Here is a 20681-nt window from a genome sequence, read left to right as displayed (position 1 = left end):
AGCACATTTAGAAAATCAAAAAGGAGACTGCTACAACACAGTTTTTGCGCTAAAACATTTACATGAATTAATTTTAACTAATTCATTATTAAAACAGAGCACATCCATTTTTCCATTGCTAGTGAATCACATAAAACAATAGCTTCAGTGAAAAAAAAGCACACATGCCTACTACATTTGTAGTATTGGCTTGTATAAAGCCTGTTCAAGTCCATCTTCCTATTTTCACAGACCTAATTAATGTTCTGCAGCCGAGCACTGAGTGGAAGAACCCAATATCCACGTGCCCTGGGCTTAGGTCTGTACTGCAGCATCAGGAGTAGCTTTCCCCACCTCCAGGAGCTGGGATCCTACTGAAAATTAAATGAACCCAATCTTTTATTTATAGTTTCTCTCCAGTGTGGTACACTATTAGCATGCAACTTGGAAGAGAGAATTGTGTTGCTCCAAATTTTGCTATTTTATCAAGTTCTGTAGCACTGACATGCTTTTAAGATTTTTCCATCTCTCTGAAAGAGCTTTATTTTACTGGAGAAAGGACTAATACTGGCCTTTGCCCACACCGTGGGTGTTATTTCAAATGCATGGCATGCAGTGATGAGCCCACCCATGACTTGCCGCTCCCCTTCGTGTCAGCCTTTGCTCCCCGTGGGAGGGCGGGACGTGGGGTGGGTGAGGGGGGTCTCCTCAGCCTGCATTCACTGATACCCCCAAGGGCTGAGGTCAGGCAGAGCCTGCTGCTCCGGCTCTGGGCAGGGGGGACATTGGCTGCTCATGGCTTGGACAGGTGGGCTCTTCGCTGGGTAAAAACTGGCTGGATGGCCGAGCCCAGAGAGTTGTGGTGAACAGAGTTAAATCCAGTTGGCGGCTGGTCACAAGCGGTGTTCCCCAGTGCTCAGTGTTGGGGCCACTCTTGTTTAATACCTTATCAGTGATCTGGACGAGGGCATCCAGTGCACCCTCAGTAAGTTTGCAGATGACACCAAGCTGAGCAGGAGTGTTGATCTGCTCGAGGGTAGGAAGGCTCTGCAGAGGGATCTGGACAGGCTGGATCAATGGGCCAAGGCCAGTTGTATGAGGTTTAACAAGGCCCAGTGCCGGGCCCTGCCCTTGGGTCACACCAACCCCAGGCAATGCTCCAGGCCTGGGGCAGAGGGGCTGGGAAGTGCCCGGCGGAGAAGGCCCTGGGGGTGCTGGCTGACAGCCGGCTGGGCATGAGCCAGCAGTGCCCGGGTGGCCAAGGAGGCCACCAGCCCCCGGGCTTGTGTCAGCACTGGTGTGGCCAGCAGGAGCCAGGCAGGGATGGGGCCCCTGTGCTCGGCACTGGTGAGGCCGTACCTCAAATGCTGGGCTCAGGTTTGAGGCCCTTGGGACGAGAAGGCCCTTGAGGGGCTGGAGCGTGTCCAGAGAAGGGCAACGGAGCTGGGGCAGGGTCTGGAGCACAAGTGTGCTGGGGGGCAGCTGAGGGAGGTTTAGCCTGGAGAAGGGGAGACCTTATCACTCTCTGCAACTGCCTGAAAGGAGGCTGTAGCGAGGTGGGTGTTAGTTTCTTCTCCCAACTAACAAGTGACAGAAGTCCACGGAAGTTGCATCAGGGGAGGCTTAGACTGGATATTAGGAAAAATTTCTTTACTTCAAGAGTGGTCAGGCATTGGAAGAGGCTTCCCAGAGAGGTGGGGGAGTCACCATCCCTGGAGGTGTTCAAAAAACGTGTAGACGTGGCACTTGGGGACATGGTTTAAGAGGCCTGGTGGTGTTGGGTTGATGGTTGGACTTTACGATCCTAGAGGTCTTTTCCAACCCAAATGATTCTCTGACTCTGCTAAACCCTCCTGCAGCCCGCTCCCACCGCGCTGCAGCGGTACCTCGCGAGCGGTTCCCGCCACGCCCGGGGGCACCGCCCCAACAGCGCATGCGCAGAGCCCGCGTCCCGCCGCTTTGCGCAGGCGCTCTCCGCCCGGCGCCCGCCGGTGACCGGGGCGGGGGGTTGGCGTCGCCTCAGCCGCCGCGATGATGGCGAATGGCTGCGCGGCGGCGGCGGAGGAGGAGGAGGAGGCGGCGGCGGCCGCCGCCGCCGCCGACCCGTGCTGTGTGGCTGCGCGGTGCTCCTGGCCCTGCGCGCCGCCGGACGGCCTGGCCCGCGCGGTGTGCCTGCGGCGGGGAGCGGGCGGCGGCGAGGCCAGGTGAGGTTGGCGGCGGGGACCGGGCGGCCCCGTATCTCTCCTCGCAGGCGGCGGCCGAGCGTGCGGTGTGAGGGGGTGCCGGGCTGGGCCGGGGCGGGCGGCGGTGCGGGAGCTGGCCTGGCGAGGCAACGCGGCCGTGGCGCTTCCCCCCCGCAGCACCGAGGCCGTGGTGGTGGAGAGGCGAGCGGGCGGCGAGAGCGAGGCGCCCTGCCTGCTGCACCTGGAGTGCCGGCCTGCCGGCGGCGCCGAAATGATCTCCGTCGGCATCCTGAGCGAGGCCCGCAACATGGAGGTGTACGTGGGCGAGGAGTACTGCGGGACCGGCCGGGGCGAGAGCCTGGGCGCCGCCCGGGCCCCGGGGTGAGTGGTGGCCTGGGGCCGCAGCCCTGTCGGGCGGGGAGGGGGGAGCCGGTGGGGGGGTTCGCTCCTGGGTCCCGAGCACCGCCTGGGCCGTCTCTTACTGGCAACGCCGTTCTCTGTCTGTGTGTCTGTAAGGTGCTCCTACGGGTAAAGACCTGATGTCTGCACCACGAAAGCCACCCAGCTTGGTCTTTCTTGAAGGACTGTGCAAAACTGGTGAACGGGCGTAGGTACCGCAGTCGCCTGGGGTAACCCCAGTGTGCTCCCCTCTGTTGCTGGTGGCTTGCACAAATGCAGCCTCTTTGATAAAGATAAAAGGCTGCAGTTCTGCTAGCTACGTTTTCCTTCTTTTGTAATTAGTGAAGCGTTTAATCCAGCAAGTTACAAAACGCTACTCTGAAATTCTATTATGTAAGGCTACAGAAAGAGTTAAGACAGGTGCAACTATTCTGAATTAATTAATCTTTCAGGACAATAGATCTGCTTATCTCTTCAGGAAATCTCTTTTAGCTGACCTTTACCAAAAGTTCTCTTGTCTCTTTGATACGTAGTCGTCTCTCGTATTAAGAACAAGAGAGAAAATAAAAAAAGAATGATTTGCTTTCCCCTTCATTACTTTCCTCCATGCTTTGCCAGGGGAATTAAAGCAATGTCTTCTCTTTTGTTTTTAAGTCATTTCATGGCACATCCGCTGCTTTACTAGCTAAATAAAAACAGCTGACTCAGAGCTTCAGGGAAGATGTGTGAATAACGTACTGAACCTCAAAAGCTTCTCTAGTAGATAATGTACGTACACATACAAATACTTTTTTACATATGTATCCAATAAGATTGAATACCAGTTGAATATAAGCATTAAAACTGCCCTACCACTTTAGAAGTATGTTCCAGTCAGTCTTGTTTCTTACCTATGTATTTACTGATAGTGTATTTCTATGAAAGAAAAAAGTACTTTATAGTGATGTCACAGCTCATTTATTTTATTTTTCTAGCAACACTGAAAATGTTACTTTGTACAAAAAGTACCTTAAGTTCGAATGCCCTGCAGCCTCCTGTAAAATTAAGGTAGGGAGTTGAACAGAATTTTTTTATTTTTCTTTGTCTCTTTGATAGCGTAATTGACTAAATTGCATTGCTTTTAGTCAAATTACTGTTTTATACACTTCATATAATCAGTTAAAAATCTGTTAGATGGTACTTTGTCTTGACAGCAGAGTTACTTAAAACTTGTATCACAGTTTTCTTTTTATGACAACTTAATATTTATCGGAGAGGAGAAAAATCTTCAGAAACCAGATAACTGCAGATAATCGCCATTTGCTATGTAAATAGAACTGCAAACTCTGATGTGGTTAAATGACCCTATGAAAATCTGTATGGCCCCTGCTCTTTAGTGCTTAGAAGATCAAGGCCTGATTTATCTTTGGGTCATGCAGGCACATCTGTTCTAGACAGAATTTTCCAAAGAGTGATTGCAAGGAGAAAACAACTTACTTTCCCTGGAAAAGAGTTCAGCATTGTTTTTCCCAAGACCCAAAGAATAATGCATTGTCCCACATATGCATGGAAAACATGAAACTACTTTTTTTCCCTAACCAAAGTATTTTTTTCCTCCTTGCAATAGCTGCTCTCCATTGGTGAGAAAGAAAGTGTACTCATCAGTAAAATAATCGTAGAAGTGAAAATGGTGTCTGCAAAACTAGCAACTGATTTTCCTTCGCTAGTCTCAAGCATAGATCTAGACAGAGTGCAAACTATAATGGAATCTATGGGATCTAAGTTGTCTCCAGGTGCTCAGCAACTCATGGACATGGTCCGATGTCAGCAGAAAGTAAGTCATTGTGCTGTTCCGTCAACATAAATAGTACTGACCTGTGCCCTTAGCTTCTGTAACAGCTAAGCATGTTCTCAATTGATTTAGTGAAAAGAATTTTGATTATTTTTTTAACCCAAACACTGCCATTTTAACCCTGCTTTAGCTATTGCCAACCTTAAATAAGGAGTGCAATGAATGAAGATTGTGTATGCAAGGAATCACTGTGTGTATGCTGTGTCCAGAGTTTGTAACTCTATCTTCATCATTTTAAAGTTCACTGCCCCCTTACTGCACTTTAGTTTGTTTCTGTTGTCACTGCTTGCCAAGGATGGTGGATGTCTTCCCTGTAATGTTGGGGGTGTAGGTAGATGGGCTGGTTTGTCTCCCTTATTGTTACTAATTTAGTTGTCACCTTCAGCTAAAGGGAACATGCTCTTACAGAGCATTTATTTGATTTAGATCCTAATCCTGCTAAGTAAGCTATTTCAACAGAATCCTGAATCCATCGGATGTGAATAATGTTCAGTCTTGGGGACATAGCGTGGTAAAAAGTCAATAAAGCTGTTTTGTTACTTAGAGGCTGAGGCTGACAAGGAAATTAATACATAATATATACAGGAAAAATCTTTTCCTGTGCTTTTCTCTAAGAATATAATTCAGAACTAATTGTAAGTTCTTTATTATATTAGCAGAGTGCCAAGTTATAAAGTATCTATTGTTGTTATAGTATAATTTCCAGTATATTTTAGTACTTAACTAATTGTATTGCTTTTCTTCCCATCAGAACAGTTTACCTCTTGGAGACAAACTTACCTGGATCTTTGGGAAAAATTCAGACTTTGGAGGTGACCATGCAATAGACGGATCACGCAGTGCAGCTCTTCAGACATCACTAGATAAATCAGCCAGTGAACCTTTGCCTGTTCAAAATAATCTAACAAGTGAAACAGCCTGTGAAGACTTAAAAATAAGTTGTGATCTGAAGGCAGAGGTACCTGAAAGAGGGAATGCTGATTCTGAAAGACTTAATACCCAGCAAAATACAGTTGACCTCAGAAATTATTTTAAAATCATGGGAGTTTTGCGTATGCAGGAACAAGCGAGTGAAACCCCAAATGTAGCTAATCCACAGGTGCTTCTTCCATTTCTTCAAAACCTGTGTAGTCAGGTAAATCATCTTCGGCTAAAAGATGGTGATAGGCATTTTGGTAAAAAAGCAGCAACTAAAGAGGAAGGCATTCAGTGTGTTGGGTAAGTTAAGTTTGGTACGCTTATTATAGTAGTAGTTTGAATGCATTTATGACAAGTTTGAAAAGCAAGATACATAAGCATATTCTTCTCATTAACAGCAATAGTGAATCTTAAAATATGTGGTTTTGAATGCTGTGTGGTGATGAACAAGATTACAATTAATTTTTCAGATGAGCTGCTTTAATATAGGAGTTTTTCAGACGAAATTACATCATCCTTTGCTGTTACTAAACTGTCTTTTGCCTCCCATTTCACCTTTTGCGATTTCAGAAAAAGTATTGTCTTTCTGCAATTTCATATACATTTAGTTTGTCTGTCTTGTCTGTTATTACATTTTCATTTTGACTACTTCTACCTCCTAAATTGCTATCTCTTCCTTTTTCCACACTGCCACATCATTCTGCTTTACTTAGTGTACCTCATCCTACTGATCTTTCCTGTCCCGCCTCATTTGTTGGCATTTACAGTGCAAATGTTGCAGCAGTAGTAGCAGTGCACCTAGTTTGATACCTAAGGAGCAACAGTGCAAATGGTGAGATGTAGGAATGTAGCATAGGAATCAGTGCTAATAGAGCCTGAATATCCCCAGCTCCTGGGAAAGCGCAGTATTTTTAAAGAATGCAGATGCAACAGTAGAGAATTGCATAGTTTCTATAACTCTTGAAACACTTCAGCTGAGAAGAATAAAGCCTGCCATGCTGACAGAATTTGAACTCAGTCTGCTGTTGTTGTGTGGATTTTGTTGTACATAACCAAGCTGCCTAATGCATAATTGAGCCTTTGAAAACATAAGGTTGAAAGAAGATGACTGTACACCCTGGCATGTTTATTAAAAAAAATCAAGATTTAAAATGTGGCAGACAGGCAAGGTATTTTATTTGTGCTATAAACCTAATACCACCCAAAGTTTATTGTCTAATGAGATATTACATTTAAAAGAAGGTCAAGTGCCTGATTTCTACTGTGTCTCTGGTCATTCAGAAATAGGTTATACTTATTCTTGTATTTGCTCTTTTCACAGAATTGAACAACAGCCTATTTGCTCCTGTTTGGAAAAGATGATCTCAAAAAATATGGATCTGATGGAGAAAAAACTAATGGACTATATTGATCGCCAAATCCAGGCTCTTCAGACACATATAGATAATAAAATGATTCTCTTAATGGACTTGGTTCAGAACTCAAAGCCAAACAAAATCTCACAAGTGCACTATGATTCTAACGAGGGGCTCTCTAATGGAGAGAGGTAGATGTATATAGATATAGCACTTCAGTGTAAGTACTTCAAGGGCAATTATACTTTACAAAGCTCAGTATTTATGGAGTTATGACTGTAAAGAACCTCAGTGTTGTTGACTTGCATTTTGTTACTGTAATTCTATCCACTGTTGTACACAGTTGTTAGTTTTATGAAAGAACTTAATAATGTGTGTTTTTTCCTGAGTATAAGAACTTTGTATGCCCTTTGTGGCTTATTTATTTAAAGAGCATTGCTAAAAGCCATATGAAACATTGTTTCCCAGTTTCAGTTTGAACAATGGAGAAGTACGCTAAATAAAGCAAGTTACAGCTTTTTATCTACATGTAATCAGTTCACTTTGTTGTCTTGATTTTTGCCATGTAATGTGTTACCAGTAGAACAGAATGTGCTTTCTTTGTGCTTTTGGTTTATTTTAATGGCACTCCTGTTGAAGATATTTATCACTCCAGAGGAAGGGTAGTACTGGTATTGCCTAGCTTAGACTGTTTAAGGTGTCGTGTCAGGTTTAGAGAGACAGGCTAACTTGAACCGCAGCCTGGGTGTACAAGCACCTGAGGTAGGAATCTAGGCTCCTTAAGTGATATTTTAAATTACTGTCATTATATTTTTCCTCTCCTAAATCAATCGAGCCATGCAGGAACAACTGAAATGAATGTACACTTAGTAGACTTGTATTTATCCCTCTTTTGTTATCCTAAGTAGTGTAAGTACTTAATTTGTGGTTTCTCTCAAGGGGACCTGGTTGCCAGATAGAATGTGCTGGGGTAGGATCTGCTGCGTTTCACCAACTTTAGGCCAGAGAAGTAGCCTTATTGCATCATATTTACTTTAACCTGTTGGGATCAGTTCTGCTGTCATTTGGGGAGGTAGAAACGTGACCTGAAGCCCCTCTTTTGTGGAAGGTCAAGCTTCATACTTCATTCTGTTTATTGCTCTTTGAATTCTGGGGTGCAGCATTTAACTTGGACTGTGTAGGGGCTTACTGGTTAAACTCTGACGTTGGGTGTGCAGATGTTGGTTGTACTCGGTGTCTTAAAATGCATTGAGCAAAAGCTGTTGATGGGGAAGCAAGTGTTGACTGAGCAAGCAGCATAGGCACGTACAATCCAGTATCTTTATGTAGTCTACTTAATATTTTCTTGCTCTCCATGAGAACTGATGTCTCTTGAGGACTGCCATGTCTTGGTGACAGCAACCCACAGGAGTAGATCTTGAAGGGAGGATAACTTGCTTTGAACAGGCACCTTGCAGTTGTCCCTCAGCTTAACTCATGCCAAGTGCAGTTTCAAAGTGATTTGAAAAGATAAACAGAGATTTTTTATTTTTAAGAAAAAAGGACCTAAATTATCTTTTACTTTACAAGTCACTTTACACCTGTAAAGTTAGTTTTTAGATGCTTTCTAAGAAAAACCCTGAGGTAGACACCTGTATTCTTTTTTGACTCAGTGATTTAAGACACAGTGCTAGGTTGACATGTTTTTTTAATTACAAAAGTTGAAATATGTTTCCAAGCATTGTTGTACTCCGAGGCTGTTTGTTGATTCTTGGTTGGTTTGGGCTTTTTTCCTCTCCCCTGTTTGGGTGACAAACCTGAATAGAAGTTGACACAAATTGAAAATATCCTGAAGTATTTAATATGAACTCTGGATTTTTTGGTAGCTGTATCCTGCTTGGTGTTTGATGTGATGTTTTAGTATCACAGCTATCACAATGATAATATTTGAAATCAAAACCATAAATGAAAGAGTGTAGAAGTTGTATTGTTGCAGGTTCGGGGTTTCTTCAGCATCTGCTTTAGTGAGGGACTCTAAGTAGGAAAAAAAAAAGTGGGATGTTTTAAAATTTAGAATACCATGTCATTTCAGTTAAAATTAAATAAGCATTTTTTTAGTTCCACGTTGACCCACACCGACAGCAAATTTTGAATCTAGTACTGAAGAGTTGTAAAAATTTATAATAAAACAATTGTGCAGAATGTTAACAACTCCTTTGGTGTTGCTGCAGCCAAGTTTCTGCCAACCAGTGCTGTCATTATTTTTGGAACCTGATAGATGGAAGACTTATTGCTGAAGCAAAGCTGGGCAAAAGAGAAACTTGTGGTTCTAACCCTGTTCCTTTTAATAGTTTACTACCTGGTCCTTGGTAAAGCTTACTGTTTTTCTGCAAATCGTGAAGGAGACTGAGAATTAATCTATGTTTTATAATACTTTCTGTCATCTCTTTGCACCTGAATCCTTTTCACATTATAGATGTGTCCAGTTTCTAGCGCATGGATGCAAAATCTTTCACTACTGAAATAAATGGGAGCATGTTTAAAATGCTGCTGGAGTTCAGAGCGCATAATTATTTAAAAAAAGAAAGGAAATGTTTTACCATTAAGAGACTAATAGTAGGCATTGATTGGGTGAAGATTAATGCTAAATACTTCTTAGATCTGACACCTGAAAGCGTGTGTCACAACGTGCTTTTCTCAGGTAGAGCTTTGTGCCCAGTAAATATTAGAACGATGGGTGTAGTGGGAGTTACAGTACAAGCCCTTGAAAACAGCTTTTCTGTACCCTGCATTCTGGTCTAGGTTAGCACTCAGTACTTGTCTAGACCACTGTAGAGCAGACAGCAGATTGTGCTAAAGAGTATGTCCGATTGGGGCATTAAGGCGTAGTTGTCTTACAGTCAGCTTTGCAGCTCTAAGTTAAAAGCATGGTGCTTTTGATTTCTGCTCCACTGGCTGTCCTTCTTGTATTTTTGTTCTAATAGGCAAAACCTACAGCGGGAGGATTTAACCTAGTGTGGAAATAAGTCATCTGTGTTTATCATTTTCTGTAGCTTTTCTGTAGTGCCAACAAATTGAGTGAAATTGAGTGAACTGTTAGAAGATATACCGGTGTTAAAAAGCACATTCCAAATCACAGTCGAGCTTTGTAAAGTAGTCTGGCTTTGAGAAATGAGCCCTGGTGCCCACGTATGCTTCATCAAAAAATGTCACCTTTGAAAATCTGAAATCTCTTGCCATTCATGACTTTTTCTGATCCTGTAGACTCTACTTTTGTAACTAGGAGTGAGTCCTCCTTTTCTGTTTCAAAGAACACACCTTAATCCAAAAAGCCATCAATCTGTCGGTTCAAAAAGTACTTCTGTGATCTCACAGAACACAACCTTCTGTTGAACCTGTTGCTCTGATGTGTTAGTTCTGAACCAATGTAATTAATGTATTTCATTAGCGGAATGAAGGTAATGAATTTACACCACATTATTTGTGAATTCCTCTTACCTGAGTGATCAGCAGACCTGAGATCTCTTTTCAGGCGGATGGGACCTACTACAGTGTTAGTTTTCCACATGTATGAAGAAACAGCTCTCTTTTGTCTGGAGATACAGCCTTCGGTACAGCGAGAGTTTGCGTTGTTGCTGTCACAGATTAAAACATCACACTGGAGGTAAACTGATGGAAAGCTCCGCAGGAACCTGAAGGCACTAAATTTGAATCTTCCATAGTGTTTAAGTGGTGGGTAGGTTACCACAGTGTCATCTTTATTGCAGCTGCAACAGAATTTACAGATCTGTTAAAGTAGCCCACATAAAACGATCATTCTTGCTTACTGCTGTCAGCTAGGCACAGCATTAGCTGTGGCGTTACGTGTGGGCATACAACGACGTGCTTTCTCCCTCTCCCCAGTGCAGTGTAGCGCTTGTTTGTCCTAGCTCGGTTTATGTAACACCTTTACATTTCTATGAAATTGAGCTTCCAACCACAGTTTACTAAAGAAGATAAGTGGAAGAGAGACAAAAATAAAAGAACTATGGCTGACACTTGGGTTGTATTTCCTCACGTATTAAGAGACAGTCATAAAATAATTTACGGTCTTACCCACTTCTGACTAAGTCATATGTTAGTGATCCAAAATGAGGTTCTGGAGATGCTACACAGGTATCGATAAACACCAGAAGATCTGGGTCGGTGGAATGAAGACTGACTTGAGCAAAAAGAGTTTGGTTCAAGTCTACATAATATGGGGACTGAAGTACAGCCTGGGAGAACGAATCTGAGTTATAGAACGACATGCTAACGTTGTATCTTCCCACAGCGCTTGTATTTTGGATGATATCATTTTTCGCTATGTAAATTACTTCTACGGTTGAATTATTTTCCATTTTGCATTTTGCAATAATCTGTAGGCTCTTCTGACGGGTGATAATGTTGCCATTTGCAGAGGGAGATATGATGTTGGTGTAAGTGATGCTCTGACCGTCATCCTGCAAAAGGAATCATGTGAAGCGCTCAGCTGAGATTATATGAGCTATGCAGTTGAAAGCACTGGAGTTAGAGCTGCCCAGCTATGCTTATCAGAGGCTCAAGATACCTTTGAAATGTGAAACAGGCTGTACCCAAAAAACCATTATCAACCCTCCCGTTTTTTCAAAACACTGAACCAACCTGTTAAGGAATAATGTGTGGAGTGAGGAAAGTACCAAAGCTACACTTCATCACCCTTATCAAAACAATGCTGTGAACTAGCTCTTGGGAATCTTCACCTCTTGGGGTTTTTCCCCTTTCCTTGTGACTCCAGGCTAAGTGCCAGCTGTATCTGTTGCAGAGAATGTTTGTTACATATGTAAGGTCATGCTACAGGTAAACTGGGTTGGAGAGGAAATGAAACATTTGGGGTTAATCTGTGTGGATTCTCCTGGGCTCAGGCTCTTAAAGGGGAGAAATTTTCTTTCTACTTCTAGGCTGGAAACATGCAATCAGATGAGCTCAGAGGAAGGAAATCTGCTGTTAGCTTATTCACATGCTATTCATAAACTGCTTCTACAAGCTCTTGACACTTGTAAGCTATTGTTAGTGTCACGTAACTTTTTTTCCCCTTTACCTTTTTAATTGTTCCACAGCTGACTAATGGGAAGGAAAAGACCACCGCGTCTGTTACAACTGGACTGCAGGATGGATCATTCAGTTGTAGTTGAGTTTCGCTATAACCAAGGGAGGCCAGATAAGACTTGCTCAGAACAATTTTCATGCTATCTGAAGAGCAGGTAAGGAATGCTGCCATTGAAAGAGGAATTAAAACACAGAACAAAAAACATTACCACAAACTCTGCTGCTGTCATTTCTCAGTTGGTCTAAATCCTTAAACCTGTTGCACAGTTCTTGATTTGTCAGTCTGAAACGGCTCATGCGCCATTGAGGTCGTGCAGAAGTCGGAATAAAATTTCATGCTCAATTTCAAAAATGTTAGGTAAGCAAAACCATGTAAAACTCATGCTGAAAGTTTAATTTTAAACCCAGTTAACAGAATGAATTTTGCGGCCTTTTTAAAAGGGGAAAGGAATCCAAGTGCTAGTGCAGAATGGTGGGTGAGGAAATCTATTTATGGCAGACATCGAGGCTTTAGAGGTTCCTTTTCCACCTCGGTTAGTGAGATGATGGACATGCAAACATATGGAACCAATAAGGACGATGGTCCTACTCTGGGGGAAAGGAAATTCTAACACACCTAAACCCTGTTTGACTAACCAGTGCAGACCATTTTCCGAGTATCTCAGAGACTAAAAACATTTAAACTAACCTGTCAATAAGTTTTTCTTTACATCTCGAGGGTGGTAACAATGGCTGCTTTGCCCAAAAGAAGGAAAACCTCAGATTTTCAGTTGTGCTGGTCAGAAAAAGGACCAAAAAGTGAAAGAATAGGCTTTCTTTTGCAGATGGATCAGGTAATAATGTATGCTGTATAGGTGAGACTAATGTGGGATTTTTATATGTAAAGAGGGTTAATGACTACTGATAAAAAGGCTTAAATCCTTGGTATCAACAATCAGTTCTTTTCAGCATTTATAAGGAAAGGAAAGGAAAGAATCCTATGTGAGTACAAGAAACAGCATCCTATTCATGTAGCAAGTGTACTTACGGTCAGGCCCCACAGGAGCTGGCAGCGGAGCACTGGTATACTGAGCAGAAAATCCCCTGTAGGAGTTGGCGTAGTCTGTAGACAACACAACTGTCATAACATTTGAAGAAGATTCAAATGTGGGATGAGAACGACCACATACTTTTCCTATTAAGCCAGTGTTAGTGGTGACGCTGTCATAGACTGCTGTGAAGTCAAATTGGCAGTTTTGGTCTAGTTCCAGGCTGTAGACAGAGAAATAATTACAGGGAAATCTGAGCATAGAGAACACTGCGCATACTGGATAGAGTATCTAGTGCAGATTAAGTGTCTGATGAATTCCAATCAACTGAAATAAAAGAATGGCGAACAAAAGAATACATAAATAGACATTATTAAAAGCAAATAAAACATGGAAAACCCTGAAAGGCAAGAAATGCTTAATGATTCTGCTCCCATCGAAATAAACATTTTGGTATAGCTCTCAAGAGAAGCTGGATCAGCTATGCTTTTATAACTGATACTGTATATATTCATTGCTACTTATTTACTGAAAATAACCACACCTTCAAATACATATTTAAAAACAAAGAGCTTTTAAAGAGTAGTGTTGACTTACATGTGTCTGAAACCTCGTGTGTCACCAGAGGAAGGCTCTTGCCCTTTCTATCAATCTGCGTGAGAGCTTGTCAAGGCTGCGGCCCTTGATGAAAAGCAACAGCTGTACTGCAGTAGGTGGATACCTCCAGAACAACATCTCTGTGTCTGAATCAGCAGATGGACCCTGGCCAGGACTGCTGAGAACATACACCATGCTGCGCAGACCTCATCATCTTAGAGGGCTGTGGTCAAGGTAACGATTTCCTATAGAATCCTATACATGCCATACTGAATTCTTATGTAGCATTCTGCAGTCTGAATATCTCAAACATTCTTGAAGATGCTGCCCTTTGAATTCCCTTGGTCTTGAGATTTTTCTCCCTGTACAGTGTCAACTGATGCAGGGAAAGCCAAAAAAGGGCTACCAGCTCAATATGTATGGGAGACCAAGCCTGACAAAGAGTGGTATGGGTCAGGAAAGTCCATGCCAGTGTTGTTTCCTTACGCCAATGTATCCATTAACCTTTATACTTGGAAGAACTTAAGCCAGGGCTACACTGTTGTCTTTGCCCAACAGCCAGCAATACTGAGGAAGATGTACTTTGGACAATATTTGCTTTTTTCTTCTTTTGACCTTCCGTTCTAAGTTGCAGTTACAGTGCACGCGATAGCTTTAAACATGTTCCTTGTGTAGCAAAAGCTTTATTTATACTGATTGATTTAAATTTGGGTCAATCAGGCTAGCTTAAAATGGTCCTACACCTCATGGCTAGTCACCTGAAATGCCTTCTGCGTTTCACTTGCTGTCACTGCAGTAGCTATAGGGTAACGTGTAGTGATGTGGCGCACATTGCAATTACTTTATCATAAAAGTCAGCAAAGCAAGCTTGTTTTAGAAGTGTATAGATATTCTAACAGGCTGTTCTGTTTCCTGTGTTTAAAGTAATGCCTTTAAACAATTAAAAAAGAGTAATAGAGCATTAGGGCATTTACTCACAAAAAATCCTGGAACTCTAACTTTATCTTCGTGTTTTTTGCTGTTTGTATGTGCCAGACGCAGTATGTAAATTCAGGGTAAGCTGCTGGGTAGTTGGGGCTGATAAATGTCCCATTGGGGCCAGTTAATTGTCCCCCGCAATTTTCAATTTCTGAAAAGAAGATTAGATATGTTGGTGATGTATATATAACAAACCATAAATAATAAATTACAGATCTAAAGTTACATAACTTGCAGGTTGTGTCTTTAGGATTCCATTCTTTTGGACATTATTAAAGGTACTAAAGATGGAACTTCTATAGAGAATTTCAGGGCAGGTGGGTGTTACAAAATGAAGCCTATTGTCTCTGTGCTATATCTGTGATGCGCTGTGTAATGGCATCTGAGAAGGCTGTAGACGAGTTAGCTTTGATACTGTGAGCAATATAGTTATATCTACATTTTGGGTAAATTAGGTGACATCTTGAAAAACTGGTAATGAAGGTGGTGTACCAGCCAAAAGAACCCCCAAGAGACTTAATATTAGAGAAGCCTGTGAGGCCTTGGTCATGATCTACATGGAAGTGCAAAATCTTCAAGTTTAAGATATATTGCCTTTGTATGTCAAGTAAAATAAAATTGTCAGTGGAACCCTCAGAAAGAGAAATGTAAGGTTAGAAATAGGGCACAATTTTTCAGCAGCAAAGTTAAACACTGGGCCAGCATAAACTAGGATGTGGTAACTACGCTAAAATTGAAGCTTTTAAGAGCTTAGTACCATGCCACTCAGATCAGCAGAAGCAAAGGAACTGGTCACAAGCTAAGACTGACTTTGTCTGAGCTGTTCTTACCTTTTTAAGGAAAAAAAAGTAAAGAGCTTGTTGAATAGAAACCCTTACTGACTTCTGTGACCTGTACTCGGCAGGACTAGATGGTCGTATTTTCTTTCTGGGTAAATGCTACAATATGAGCAAACCAAGCAAATTTAGTAGAAGCCTGTAAGTAAAAGTAGAGTCCTGTAATGCCACCTTCGCAATCGTTTCTCTGAGTAAAATTGCACTTTTTAGGCTCTCCAGCAAGCACACTATCGTTTTGCTGCCTCCTTCCTTCCACTGATTTCCCCCCACACCATCCTCTAAGGGCTGAAGTACTAAGACTAATTGAAGATTCTGTTATTAGTCTTTAATTGCTGTCCTAAACTTCCCCTTAATGGGAAAGTTTCTTTTAAAGGCGTAATTCAAATGGAATTTAATGGCTGCATTAAGTTCCGACTTACTTGTTTCTGGTGAAAAGAAGTAGTAGAAGACAAAGAAGTTTCGTGTGAAAGGCACAGAGTTTGTTGTTATGAGAAAAGTTAAACTGTCTGAAGATGACTGAAGTACTGGAACTGCATCAGTGTCGTTACATACTTGTCCAAGAAGAGACGAATTAGTTGAGGGACCATCATATATTTTAATACTTTCTGTTTCACAGCTTGACGAAGGAGCGAATCTATTGAAAAAACACATTGAGGACTACCTAAGATCACTGATATACATACAGGCTCTTTGGAGTCCACAGCACAGATTCAATACAGAGGAATATTTGGAGGCAATATTTTCTGTGCTGTATCCTAATGGAATGACACAGTACAAAAGTATCTGGAGGAAATACTTACTTAAAATAGGAAAAAATGAGCCTAATATTTTTATTTTCGTTCCTCTGAATTTGCCAGGTGCAGGCTGCATTTGCCTGTAGTGAAATCCTTAATGCTTTGTTGAGGTTGTGAAGTGAAGCACCACAGCTAGGTACACCTGTTGAAGAACAGCAACAGTAATAACCAGCTTGCAAGGATATCTCTCAAATTTTCTCTTGCACTAATGTTTCATCCTCCACTACATAAAGACTCTGGGACAGTCCATCATGGAACAGACATGCAAAATGTTGTACTATTCTTTTTTTTTAAATTTATATTACTGCAGTTTGTGAAAGAATCCAGTAGTAAAAGAATTTCAGAAAATACTGTTTATCCTCATTTTCCTAGTAGCAGAGGAACGCATACCACAGGTGAAGCCAAACTGGAAATGCGAAGTGATATAGGACGCATCAGCAACTCTCTTCTGCAAGGTTGGTCACCACAAGCACTTCAAGCCTCCTGTCTTCCCCCTAGACTGAGTTCCTAAAGGTCATTGAATGCAGTTCCAAGGTTCAGCCCTTGAACTAAAAGCATTTGGGAACCTACGCTCAGGGAATCAAAAAGGCTTTTCAGATTTAAGCTTCTAAAGGACTATGTGTAGGATTACTGTATATGTGCTGCTGCATACAATTCTGATCCTCCATCTCTAAAAGAGTACTGGTAAGCAGGAAAAGCTTCAGAGGATGGCAACAAAGATGATCAGAAGTTTAGAATAGCTTCTAGACAAGGAATAAGTAAATGGGCTGAAGCATTTCAGGTCAGGAGGGGGGAGAACTAGGGCATAAAGAAGACGCTAGAGGTCTATAAATCAATGGAGAGGGTTAATATGAGATATCATCTTCCAATACAGTAACTCAGTGGCCTGGCATGAAGCGAGTAAGTTGTCATTTTGAAACAAACAGAAGGAACTGGCTCTTCGCAGGTGGATCTTTGCTGCAGGGTGATGTGGATGGTAAAAGTAAAATGTAAAATGGGTCAAATCCATGAAAAAAAACCGCTCTGTAAACTATTAAACACAAAGATAGCATTTCCTCTGTTTCAGGAGTCCTGAATCACATTTGCTGGTGACTGGGAGAGTATTCTGGGGAAGTATCATGCAGGCTTGTATCCATATTCCTGCCCGAGCATCCTCTCTGTCTGTTTCTGGGTTCAGGATAGGGGGCCAGCAGGACTTCAACTCAGTTCTCTTATGCAAAAAACCACAAAACCGCCATGGTTGACATCACTGGCATCACTTAATAAGGTATGAAGTAGTTGCAGTAATGGCCATCGTATAGGAAACTTTACAGAAATCTTATAATCCAGTTTGAGCATTAGATCTCCTTTCTACTTTAATATTAATCTAAAAATAATGGTCTAAAGCAGCAGGAAGAACTTCCTATATGGTGTGTGCAGTCCCAGATAAAAAGGTCAGGCTTTCTGATGAACTCCAGAGGAAAAAGAAAGGTTTAGGAGAGACCTTTCTTGTTGCATATGAAACCTCCCAACTGTAAGAGTATTACAAGGTCAGCCCTACCCTCCCTCTGCATCCTTCTGGACTGTTCTGTAGCCAGGCACCACCAGAGCAGCTCTGCAGCAGTACTTCATTATCCTACAGTAGCTACCCATGGCTAATTAGGTAAGCTGCTGATTTGAGCACAGAAGGGTGATCACAGATCGAGCAACAAATGGCTGTCTATTGCTTCTGATTGAACAAAGGAAAAATAAGCAAATCTCTTTTAAAAAGCAACTGTCTCCCCATTAAGTCACTTTATTCCTGCTATTCCAATACAGTATTAAATTATGAATGCAGATTTCCATTCCAGAGTAAAATATCTTCAAAATCAAGTTCTTAAGGTAAAAATTTGCCATAGGGATTCATATATTGCTTTTTTTTTTTGGCTACTTACCATTTTTAACACTTGCTGGTACACTTGGGTGTTACTATTGTGCAGCAGTACATTAAAATAAGACACACTTTTAGAGATATGTTTAACATTTTTCCCTTCAGTTGCCTATAAAATACCTATTGTGCAAAAATTAATAAAATTTCACAGATGGAAAAAAGACTAGATTTCCATACCCATGGATTCTACTGAGTTGTCTTCAGCAAGAGCTAGAGCAGCTACGAGAGGCAGGAGGAGGAACTGTCTGAGCGCCTGCATTTTGACGGCAGCTGGGGAGGTCAGGCTTTCCTAACTTTTATACCTTCTGCTATTTCATAATCACCTTGTACTACATGTTATCACAGAGGGAGGGCTTAATCTCTCAGTTATGCTATCTTTTTAACAGATACGAATGAGAAAGTAACAGGTGTGCCCTTTTTTTTCATATGTACCATGTGGAGTATGTTTAACAGTGTTGTTGTCAGCTCTCACAGGTTCGAAACATGATTTTCAGTTGATTTCATTGCACGTCTATTTGGGTGTGTTGGCATGAACAGGAAGGTTCTGGAAGGGATTGAAAGACTCCCTTGGGAGACGCAATCAGCGGTTTGTTTTTAGCACTGATTTTTCCCACCTTCATTTTGACCCCTACCCCTTTAGGTTACACTGGGCAAAACATTCCCTGTCCTTGCTGAGGATTCCTCAGATTGTAAAGTGCAACTATCGTAATAGAGTTGTCATGAGGTATAATTTCCTGTTGCTGAAACATCCTTGGATGAACAAGGCCAGATTCATGTTAGTCATGGATTTAAAAGTGGGTTGCACTGCAACCACATTGCAGATAAAACCTTCTTAATCCCTTAGTAGAAACTACAAAAAAATAAAAGGACTGAGCCTTTGCTTCCCGAGGTAAGGAGACAAGCACAGTCCCAAGAGCCTCAATTCCTTCTAGCACGATTCTAACGAGTATCTGTTCCAATATGTTTATGTTACTTTGTCTGTCTTTCTTTAAGGACCAAAACTCTTGAAATCCAGAGTATTTCCTACTGCAGCAGCAGATAACCAATCTTTAAAGTGTGTAGAGGTGGTGATGGTGCCAGTGCCGCAGATGTGCTGTTACCCTGGCCTTGCTTCGGTGGGGTGCCTGCATGGTGTGAGAACAGCCAGGCTTCACACAGGAGCCTGGTCGTGTGATTCTTTCCAATACAGAGAGCAGGTATCCCACAGCTGTGCAAACAGGTATTCCTTCAACTTTACTAGAAATGTCCTATTGCAACCCAGACCTTCTTGGAACGCATCCAGGTACTTTAATAAAACCAATTTTTTTTTACATAACCGATCTTGATCTTTTACAAACAAACTGAAATATGATGGATCTGTAATGATCCTATACTTCTAATCTTAGACCTATGTCACCTTTAAAACAATTCTCTCTGATTTTTAACTCACTTTAAGGGTTTTGAATGCAACACTGTCTTCATCATGACGAAGTACCTATACTGCCTCTAAACATGGAGGCATTGAATACATGTGTAAAGATGTTGCATAGTGTCTGAATTCCCTTTAGCTTCTGGAAATGCTAAATTTGCATTTATTCTGTATAGCCTTTCATTTCTTAAACCCACACACATACTTGCAAGGAATTTTTCAATTCCTAACATCCATTTTGTACACATTTAATGCGTGAACTCGTGTGTGGAACCCTGCTAATCAAGGCCGTGTCCATCAGAACCAAGAAAAAAGTGCCTATGGCTGGTAGTTTGGTAGTTACAGGTTGGCAATGAAATTGTTTGGGATTACTTGTATATGAATGATTAGGACATTTTCTTGTGCTGTGGTTCACATTAAGGGACTGGGCCCCGAAGAGGTGGCCCAGTGTTTTTGGAGGGCTGAGCCTGCGCTCGCTGGCAGCTACGCCCATGCAAACAAGTCTCTGAGCAGCTGTGTTGTTGCTCCACATACTCATGCTACAAATCTGAGTGTTCCAACTGTTTTCAAATCTTGTGTGATAAGCCCACGCTTAGATAGCGTGATGTGTTCAGATATTGGGTGATGCTGAAATATTAACGTCCCACTTTGAATTCCTTCTCCTACCTCAAAAGAAAATGTCCAGCAAGTCTTCATGGAAGTCCTTTAAGATGAAAATGACTGTCAGAAAGGTGTTTTAAAATAGCAGGTCCTTAGAGCAAATTAGCGTGCTTTTTAGTACAAAGGAACAAGGATTCAGCTGTTGTAGCACTGTTATTTAAAGGCACTTTCTCTCACTGCCCGCAGCCGAGTGCAATAGCAGGGAAAATGTGATTTCAAGCACTTTAAATCATTACCTGTGAGAAGCAGAGCAGCAGGGTTACAAGTGTGATGGAGTTTTGTATGAACTAAGTATGATTAGGAAATGTTCTGGCTCAGGACGGGTATTAGTCTTGCAGGATGAGGGCTTTGGCAGTGAGCCTGCTCAGTTAATGCCAAGGCTTAACCACCAGATAAGAGATTTGATCTGGAGCCTTTGTAGGAGATTTGTGTGATTTTGGCATTTGAGAGCTGAATAAGTTATTCATGGAGAAGCTGAGCTTCAGAATGACTCTAACCTCTTTTTTGAAGGGATGATGCGTAAAAAGAAAAGTTGCTGGAAAAAAGTGGATATTTTTGGCTTGTGTGGCACAGCCTCTAGATGCCAGGCGTCCTTAGCAAATACAGAGCATCTTGTTAGGCTTTGAATAATCTGCACATACTCGCCATATGGAAACTGAGTATTGGCCTTAAAGGTGCTTTTCACAGGTCAAATTCACCAGATTATCAAAACTTAATCAAT

At 41.9% G+C, this 20681-nt stretch overlaps 2 protein-coding genes across 3 annotated transcripts; one reads left to right on the top strand and one right to left on the bottom strand.

Annotated features, from left to right (window-relative positions):
• Positions 1–1998: 1998 nt before the first annotated feature.
• On the top strand, positions 1999–7198 carry C12H10orf88 (chromosome 12 C10orf88 homolog). 2 transcript variants are annotated; one of them, XM_064464336.1, is made up of 6 exons: positions 1999–2183; positions 2340–2543; positions 3536–3608; positions 4168–4374; positions 5144–5610; positions 6632–7198. In XM_064464336.1, exons 1-6 carry the CDS (start codon positions 2011–2013, stop codon positions 6858–6860), a joined length of 1353 nt encoding a protein of 450 aa, XP_064320406.1. In that variant the 5' UTR covers positions 1999–2010; the 3' UTR covers positions 6861–7198. The 2 variants fall into 2 exon arrangements, with proteins under 2 accessions (XP_064320406.1, XP_064320407.1); XM_064464337.1 differs by lacking the exon at positions 4168–4374.
• Positions 7199–8460: 1262 nt separating this feature from the next.
• LOC104041001 (CUB and zona pellucida-like domain-containing protein 1) lies at positions 8461–18151 on the bottom strand. Its single transcript, XM_064464484.1, has 9 exons — positions 18070–18151; positions 15990–16155; positions 15609–15823; positions 14354–14504; positions 12778–13001; positions 11743–11915; positions 10740–11125; positions 10143–10411; positions 8461–8678 (listed from the first exon to the last, which is right to left on the bottom strand). The coding sequence occupies exons 1-9, from the start codon at positions 18149–18151 to the stop codon at positions 8503–8505; spliced, it is 1842 nt and encodes a 613-aa protein (XP_064320554.1). The 3' UTR covers positions 8461–8502.
• Between the last annotated feature and the right edge of the window lie 2530 nt (positions 18152–20681).

This window comes from Phalacrocorax carbo, chromosome 12, assembly GCF_963921805.1.
Source record: "Phalacrocorax carbo chromosome 12, bPhaCar2.1, whole genome shotgun sequence".
Lineage (NCBI taxonomy): Eukaryota > Metazoa > Chordata > Aves > Suliformes > Phalacrocoracidae > Phalacrocorax > Phalacrocorax carbo.
The sequence above is the reverse complement of the archived record's forward strand: the minus strand, read 5'-3'. Positions and strand labels throughout refer to the sequence as shown.

Excerpts from the sequence above, each read along its gene's own strand:
- LOC104041001 (XM_064464484.1), bottom strand. The coding sequence starts at position 18,151 with ATGCAGGCGCTCAGACAGTTCCTCCTCCTGCCTCTCGTAGCTGCTCTA. Across the intron at positions 15,824-15,989 it reads CTCATTTTTTCCTATTTTAA|ATTCGCTCCTTCGTCAAGCT; the intron begins GTAAGTATTTCC and ends TTTTTTCAATAG. Across the intron at positions 8,679-10,142 it reads CAGGTCTGCTGATCACTCAG|AGTCCCTCACTAAAGCAGAT; the intron begins GTAAGAGGAATT and ends TTTCCTACTTAG.
- C12H10orf88 (XM_064464336.1), top strand. The coding sequence starts at position 2,011 with ATGATGGCGAATGGCTGCGCGGCGGCGGCGGAGGAGGAGGAGGAGGCG. Across the intron at positions 3,609-4,167 it reads CAGCCTCCTGTAAAATTAAG|CTGCTCTCCATTGGTGAGAA; the intron begins GTAGGGAGTTGA and ends TCCTTGCAATAG. Across the intron at positions 5,611-6,631 it reads GAAGGCATTCAGTGTGTTGG|AATTGAACAACAGCCTATTT; the intron begins GTAAGTTAAGTT and ends CTCTTTTCACAG.